General features: G+C 35.4%; 1 protein-coding gene across 1 annotated transcript in view; it reads right to left on the minus strand.

Moving 5' to 3' along the window:
- The window catches only part of IL10RB (interleukin 10 receptor subunit beta), a 46318-nt gene extending 38540 nt beyond the window's left edge, over window positions 1–7778 (minus strand). The window contains exons 1-2 of the mRNA XM_051984952.1: window positions 7512–7778; window positions 1600–1723 (exon numbers count right to left, since the gene is read on the minus strand). Coding sequence (XP_051840912.1) covers window positions 1600–1723; window positions 7512–7560 — 173 coding nt within the window. The 5' untranslated portion in view covers window positions 7561–7778. The remainder of the gene's footprint in view (window positions 1–1599; window positions 1724–7511) is intronic.
- Between the last annotated feature and the right edge of the window lie 1165 nt (window positions 7779–8943).

Raw genomic sequence — 8943 nt, forward strand, 5'->3', positions numbered from 1 at the left:
ACCAGAGAAATTTTTATGTAACCCTAGTTATGTAGGTATATAAAATAGGTATATAAATCAAATAGTTACTGATAATAATTGATAAAGTAATTTATTTTAAAAGGATTCTTTGGTATATACATAATTTTATCATTTATTAAAGATGAAAGGAAATTTGCATACTAATAAGATGGATGTGCTTATTTTTTTTACTAAAGAATTAAATCTTGGCATTTTCCCACCCTGTTTCCCAATTCAGTTATATGACCCCACATAGAGCTGTGACCTACAGTTTAAGAACCTTTTGTCTATTACATGAACTGATGCTAAGTGAAGAGAGTAAAACCAAGAGAACATTGCATATAGCAACAACAAGATTATGTGATGATCAACTATGATGGAATTGGCTCTTTTCAACAATGAGATGATTCAGGCCAATCCCAATAGATTTGTGATGGAGAGACCCATCTGTATCCAGAAAGATCACTGTGGGAACTGAATGTGGATCACAACATAATATTTTCACCTTTTTTATTGCTGTTTGCTTCTTTTTTTTACTTTCTCATTCTTTCCCCCTTTTTTGTCTGATTTTTCTTGTAAAGTATGACAAATATGTTTATCACATATTGAATTACTTGCTGTGTAGGAGAAGGGAGTGGAGAGAAAGGAGGGAGAAAAATTTGGAACACAAAGTTTTGCAGGGTGAATGTTGAAAACTATCTTTGCATGTATTTTGAAAATAAAAATCTATTATTAAAAAAGAAACAAGCTTTGGTCTATAGAGCATTAAATATAAAATAGTGTGAGAACAGCAACTTGCCCCATTACTGTTTCTGTATGAATACCATCAAAAAAAAAAAGAAGATAGAGATGGTGATACAAGCAGCAATATAGTAGCAGCTAACGAATTGACCTTGAAGTAAGAAACACCTCATGTCAGCTCTTACCTCTGACATATACTTGGTCATTTAACTACCCCATGCTCTAGTCTAGGGATTGGCAAAAACTATGATCCTCAGACCAAATCCAACCCATGTGTCAGATTTTGTACATCCTTCAAGCTAAAAATGATTTTTTAACATTTTAAAATACAATAAAATGTACAATAAAATAAGGACTGGAGAAGGCATTAAGCCAGACTGGGCCAGATAGCCAGTCAGCCCTGAATTAAGGCAGCTCATTAAGACCCAGAATTGCAGAGAACGTTCCAACCAGCATTGGTAGGATCTCTTTCACCATGGAGTATCTTATACTACTAAAATGACAGGTCTACTTTGTATTCCTAATAATAATTAAAAAAAAAAAAAAGGGACTCCACCAGACAAAACACCACAAATGATTTCTAACCAACATAAGCAAAAAGGGGAAGGAGCAAAGCTTCCCCTTTGTTGTTGCTTGTCCTTCATTCTTAAAGAGAACTGATGAAGAGAAACAATGACATCAGAGGGTGAATTATATTTAAGTGAGGCTGGCCTGTGCAAAGTCTTCAGCCTCAATACCTTCCACTTTTGTTTAGCTAATTGTATGTATATTTCAAATGTATATGTACATTCCAAAACTTAATTGGTAGAGATGAAATTTTACAAAAAACCCAATAATACACTACTACATTAAACATACCTTGTAGACTGGGCTGTGTAGGTCACATTTTCCTTAGGAAAATCAGGTGGCTCCCACTGTAGAATGTGTTTCAAATTAACTGAATTCATTCTTACATTTTTTGGCTCTGGCAGTATTGCTAGAACTAAAAAAAATCAAAGGGAAAGAAATGAATGGAACTTTCCTCAAACAGGGTACCAAAAGGAACAAAATACATTAATCCTGTGCCTGACCATGATAAGTGCTTAATAATTGTTATTGTCTGAAAAAAAAACACAGATTCTATGCTTTCACTTTAGCTCCATGTTTCTAAAATGTTGTATTTAAAAACACAAATTCAAAAATGAATATATGTACATATGTATATTATGAAAACATGTATGTATTAGTGTATATGTGTATATATGTATATGTGTGTATCTATCTTTATATTTCTTTCAAGATAGACACACACACACACACACACACACACACACACACAAAATGTCCTTATTCATTGGATCAAGTTAATACTTCTTAGAAAGTAAAACTCCACATTGGTAGTGGCAAAAAAAAGTGGAAGAAAACAAGCAGATGCCCACTGATTCCAGAAATTGTAGTGCTTGAATACAAACCCTAAAAAATGCATTTTTTCCCCCTGGGGCAACTGGGATTAAGCGACTTGTGTCGCTGTCACACAGCTAGGAAGTGTTAAGTGTCTGAGGTTAAATTTGAACTCAGGTCCCCCTGACTTCAGGGCTGGTGCTCTGTCCACTGCACCACCTAGCTGCCCCAAAGCTGTCAATTTTTAAAAGCAAATAAATGTTTTGACAAGAGACTGGTATTTTTGCATGTTTTACTTATCTTGGCTGTCATGAATATTCTAACTCTGCTGGTTAAAATTCAGTCACACCTATAATTTTTTTTTTTCAAGTTCAGCATGCAGGATTTTGACAGGAGTAATATCTACTACTTACCAGGTTGAGAAAAATGGCAATAGGCCCCATTTTACTGCTAGAATTTTATAATGCATGGTGAAATAAAACTGGAAGGGCCCTATAACTTTGGCTAGTTTTTCCCTAAAAAGTCAATTTCTGATTTAAAAAATTAAGGCTCTAAACATTTATATAACCTCTCAGTTATTTAAAGCATCAAAGGCCAGACTAATTGATGTTCTTCAAGCTTCCAATTGCCTAATAAGTTAACAGACAAGTCATTTACCTGCTGTCTGTCTCAGTTTCCCCAACTATAAAATATAAAATCCCCATAAAATGGGGATAATAATGGTACCAACCTCTCAGAAGTATTGTGATTCTCAAATGAAATAAGATTTATAAAGTGCTTAGCACAGTGCCGGATTTGTGTGGTTAATAAATGCTTGCTCCTTTGTTTCTTCTGATATACCATCATGGCAAATGTGGAGGCAAGAAAAGCTATATTCAGTGGAACCAATGCTCTATCTTTTTTGAATGTGTAAGCTTCCCTCTGTTAAATTATGTAGCCTCAGTGTCCGTCCCATTCTGTTCCCATCCTGAGCCTGAACCACAGGACCAGTCTGTGTAGACTAGTTATTGTTACATAGATTAGAACAGGATTAGGTCAAGTAAGAAGATAAATTGTGGGCAAGTTAGCATTTTAATTAAAAACTAACTTTAAATTACCCGCTATTAAAAAGTTGGACTTTTAGAGTTAGTAATAAGCATTTATTCAATGTCTACTATGTGCAAGACAATATGCTAAGTGCTAGGGATAGAAAGAGGGGCAATTGAATCAAGAAACTCAGAGTTATTGCAGATTATAGTGCATTCCTGTCATGACAGTGGAGATGCTATTATTTAGAAGAAAAAGAAGCTCCCTGAGAGGTCATATAAATGCCATGCTAGTGGCAAAGAGAAGTCCAAAGAATGATCTGTGTAGATCTCTCTCTGTCTTCATCTCATAATCAGTATAATTATAACTGTAAGTTATGGTGTTTTCAAGTGGGGAACCAGAATCTTTAAGCAGGAAATGGAAATCTCAAATAAAACAGAAAATAAGGGATTCCTAAACTTTCTACCTGATGCCCTTTTGTTTCATGGATTGTCACAGTCAAAAATTCATCACTGAGTGCCCAGCCTTCTGTGATGATGAGCCTCTCTACACTTAGCTAGACTAATTTTCTAAAACCAGACACAGTAGCAGTATCCACTGTTTCCTACTCAAAGTCCTTCTATTATGACAAAAATGATGAAAGCTTGTATTCTCTTGGCACAGCTTTTAAGAACCCAAGGCATAAATGAATAATTGGAATCACTTTTATGGAAAGCAGCTTGATTTAGTGGAATGAGAGTTAAATTTGGAGTCTGGAGAGAATTGAGTTCAAATTTAATCCCCGATGTTTGCTAGCTGTGTGACACTGGGCAAATCATTTAACTGCTCGGGTCCTCAGTTATGTCTGCAAAATGGAAAATAATATCCATTGTGTGAGACAATAACTTGCCTCACAGGGGCCTTGGAATTAGTAAAACCTAGTATCAAGTCTTATATCTGACATATACTTACCAGGAAGTTATCTAACCGCTCAGTATCCCCCCGCAATTTAGATTAAGATTATAAATTGCCACTTGCCCAAGTGCATTGGTAAAAAGGAATTACTGTTTCTGCAAGTCCCCATACTGATGAAAACATGACGACGACAACAATAACAAAAAGTCCCTAAAAGTCTCTGGACCCAAAATTATTGACTATATGTAGAAATGTTTTACAAACCTTAAAGTGTTAGATATACATACATATGGATTTGCTCATATGTATATGAAATTGTGAAGAGCTGCATAAAATTGTATTCAAATATGTTTGTATTAGCTTTCTTCATATTTCATCTTAATATTTTTTCATGTAATAAAAGCAATGATACATGAGTTATCCCAAAACCATGAAATATCTTCCTGTAAATCTTTCATAACATGGCATATATATACTAGGCACTTAATAAATGTTTATTGACTAAATTGATTAAAAAATACTAGAAATAGGAAGCAGAATAAATAATGCCATGCTAGAAACCCTAAATAGTATCAATTTGTGAAGCAATTTTTGATCATAGGATCAAAAAGGATTTTAGAAATTGATTGTCTAATCCAGGGCTTCTTAAACTTTTTTCCACTTATAACCCCTTTTCACCCAAGAAATGTTTACACAATTTCAGGTAGATAGGTATGTAAAATAGATATATAAATAAAATATTTACTGATAATAAATCATAATTTTGCAACCCTCACATTCAGTTACATGACGCCACATGGAATCATTACCAACAGTTTAAGAAGCTTTGATCTAATCAAATCCTTCATCTTACAGTTGAGAAATTAATGTTTGATAGCTGAATTGACATTCCTGTGATAACTGGTATTAAGCAATTAATAGTCTAAATATACTTTTTTCTTCACATAAGCCTTTAAGTTCTCCCATAACAACTAGTGCAGTGGGTAATCAGTAAAAATATATTAAATGGGAGATAAGCCTACAGATAAAATATGTATATATTTTATAAATATATGCACATATATAAACATACTTATATATTTAATATATTATAAATAATGTATCATATAAATACATTTATTTATATGATTATATCATATTTACAAGAGATAAATATATATGAAAATAAATTCCAAGGAATAGTTACTATATGTATATGTATTTATAGACATATAGAAATATATTTATATTTTAGTATATAAATATTTAATATATCATCCATATGTACACATTATATATGTGTGTGTGTGTGTGTGTGTGTGTAAATATATATATATCTCATAAGCCACACCAATATAACAGGTATGTATATATTTTATATATACATATACAGAAATGCATGCACATCACACATGGATATATACATACATATGATGGCTGAGTTTGGGATTAATTTTTGTCCTGGAAGACTACAGAATTAATACAGATTTAGTCATGAAGAAGATAGAATCTGGTGGCTATGTGAGTCAAGAATGTGATGAATTACCACCATTATAATTTACCTCACCCTACTCACCCCCAGAAAGACCATGGATTTGGATCTTGGACAACCCTAAATAATTGTTTCTTCAAAAGAGGGAATTGTTGAAGAAAAGATAAGACATTATAGTGAAAGAGTCATAATTTGGAGCCAGTGACTTGAGCTAGAATCCTGGTTCCATTTTAAATAAATGGATTACTAGCTGGTGAGTGCTTGAGTTATGTATCATGGATCTGTAATGCCCCCAAGTATTAGTAACCAAAGAAAGAGATACAGTGATATATCAGTTATGGGCTACTTTTAAAAGATAATTTTAAATTTAAAATCCTAAGTTTCCCAAATTATTTTTTTCATTACTCAAAAACATTCTAGTTTATATGTATAGGATCTAATAAGTTCATATGTGGCCCAAATCTTGACTTACATGAATTAATGCTTAGTGAAGTGAATAGAACCAAGAGAACATTATATACAATAACAGCAAAACTGTGATGATTAACTATAATGGACTTAGCTCTTTTCTGTAATATAGTGATCCCAAATAATTCTAATAGTCTTGAGATAGAAAAAAGAACTATGAAGACTGAATGCAGATTGACAAATAGTATTTTCTTGTTAATTTTTTTCATTCTTGTGGTTTTTCCCTTTTGTTCTGATTTTTCTTTCACAATATAATTAGCATGGAAATATGTTTCAAATGATTGTACATGAATAAGCTATTTCAGATTGCTTGCTGTCTTGGGAAGGGGAGAAATAAAGGAGGGAGGAAGAAAAATTTAGAACTCAAAATTTTACAAAATAAAATTTTACGTGAAAACTATCAGTACATATAATTGGAAAAATAAAATACTATTGACAGGGAGCAGGGGAAAGATGATGATTTGAAAACAATTGACTTAACAAGCAAAGGAAACAGTAGCCAGAAAAAGCTGAGCTGATTTAGGACAAATGTGTTTCCTAGAATTGAGAAATTGTGCAGATATACAAGAACCTCACTGAATTTGCTTCTCTGTCAGCTCAAGGAATGAGTGTCAGTTCTGATATAGTATCCAAATTAATTTTCCCTCAGTTTCCAAAATAGTCCATATATAGTCCAAAATACTTCCAAAATAGCATTAGCTCACCAAACCAACTTTATGTACTGAGTTATATTTAATAGGCCTTGTTTTTGTTTCCCTAACTAGACTTAACATTTCAAATTCGCTTTTTTATTGTATCTCCATACCATCCAATAGAGTTGACAGCTGTGCCGTATTAATTAAAAATTGTCGAATGAACTATTTGAATATGTGGTTAGCCTTAGGATTGTGAAATCTACTTCCAGGAAATCAGATTATAAAACATTTATGAAATATTTCATTTATATTAGAGGTTTCAAATTGAAGCCCAACATACTAGGCTCAGATTCCAATCTTACACAAAACTGGAATAAGAAAGTGGCCAAAAATTGAGAAGGTCCAGGGAAATACTGGCAGGAAGTTCAGCGGGTTCTGCCACTTAAGAGGCTCAACACTTAAAGAAGGAATAAGGGCATCCGTATGGTCAGTATAGTGTTCTTGGATCTTCAGAAAGAGGGACAGCTTCTAGACTGGGTGATAAAAGCTAATAAGGTTGCAAGACTCTGGGTGTATGTGTGTATGTGCGCGCGCGAGCGTGTTGTGTTGTGTGCAGGTAGATGCAGGGAGTGGAGGTGTGACGATGAGTATTTGTATGTGTGCGACTCTGCACGCAGCCATAGGGGTCCCATATACATATATATATTTTAGTGCAGAGAAGACAGAAATAGAAAAGTGTCAAAAATGGGCGAGGGGGGAGGAAGGTCTCTGGTTTCCTCCGACAGGCTTAATGTAGGAAGCATGGGGGAGGGGAAAAAGGAGACAGATTCCACTTTAGATCCTAGTCCCCTAGAAGTCTTCCAGCCCAGCAATCCTTTCGGTGTCCCTCCACTCACCTGAGATTAAGAGGCAGCTATACAGACAGAGCTGGAAACTGCTTTCCATGTCTGGGAGGACCGCGATCTTGCCTCCCGTCTTCTTTTAAGCAAATTTCTTTAGAGACGCAGTTTTTAGATAAAGAAAGGAAAACCAAAACCCCTCGAGGATGTGGGGAAGGGGATGCGAGGCGGTACCTTTATTATTCATCTGGCTCTTAAACCTTGCCCCTGCCGAGCCAGCTCGTGGTCCCGCCTTCTCCTCTCCACCCCTCCGGCATAGAACTTGAACGTCACACCTCTCATCCCAGCACAGTGGGGTAAGTTACAGGAAACCAGCCTGCTGGGTTGGGCGGGGAAAGGCCCTGGGGTCGGCGCTTCCCACACAACTGGTGATTGCCCAACTCTGGCTTCAGAGTGGAGAAATCTGGCTTTGACAGATCTTATCCCACTAGCCCTTTTCCTGCCACCATCTGGGACCCCAATCCAAGTATCCCTTTCGTTCCTCCTAATTGTACACTCTGGAATGGAAGTCACCAAGCTCTTAGAAAATATATGTCCATATTCTCAGTTTGCTACTCTAGAGACTTTGGGGAATTCCTACTTGGGTGAGATTCAAAACCCTCTCTTTTGGTTGAGCTATTATCTTAATCTCTATGAGAGAGCTCTTTCAATATGTGTTTTCTGATATAGGTTCTCCTATATATACCATCTCTGATTTCTGTTTTGCTATGATTTGGATAAATGGGCTTTTTTACTATTCACTTTGTATGTTCATTGTAGAATTGGTAGTAGATGGGAAAAGGGACAAGCTTGGGATACAGAGTTGGGGGGTAGGGGGTTGGTTCCTCTTCCTCACAGAAATGAAAAAGTGATCAAAAGTTAGGTGGAACACAAATATATCCCCTAGACTAATTATATTTTAAGGAATAGATAGATAAACTTCCCATCTAGTATCCCTTCTTTCTGAGTAGAGTGGCCTCTGGCTTCTTCTGGAAAGAAGGAAAGTCACCTTTGCAGAAGAGTGGTAGAAAAAGAGGCTAGAGATGTTGATTTTGTATCCCTTCAAGTCATATAGGAGGATCACCATCCTCCCCACACCAGTTCTGCTCTATTTGCTGGCTTCCACATTACATTCCTTACACATTTTAAGGAGTTAGAAATGAAAATGAACATTGAATCCCTGCAGGTTAGACAGGTTCCCAGGTGAGAAAGGCGTAGCTGTAAGATCAAGCACATATGTAAGAAGACTGATCTTGGCAAGGAAAAAGTCAACTTTTCCTTTGGTATCACCCTCTTTTTTCCCCATCCATTATAAAAACTCTTCCTTGCAAATCTCCATGTGAGAAAATTTCTCCTATTTTTTCTCCCCCTTTCCCTCTTCTTTCCATGCATACTTTCTGACTACTTCCCAGCATAACAGACTCATACTCAAACCCTTTTAAAAAACAGA

The sequence above is a fragment of the Antechinus flavipes genome, chromosome 3, assembly GCF_016432865.1.
Source record: "Antechinus flavipes isolate AdamAnt ecotype Samford, QLD, Australia chromosome 3, AdamAnt_v2, whole genome shotgun sequence".
Lineage (NCBI taxonomy): Eukaryota > Metazoa > Chordata > Mammalia > Dasyuromorphia > Dasyuridae > Antechinus > Antechinus flavipes.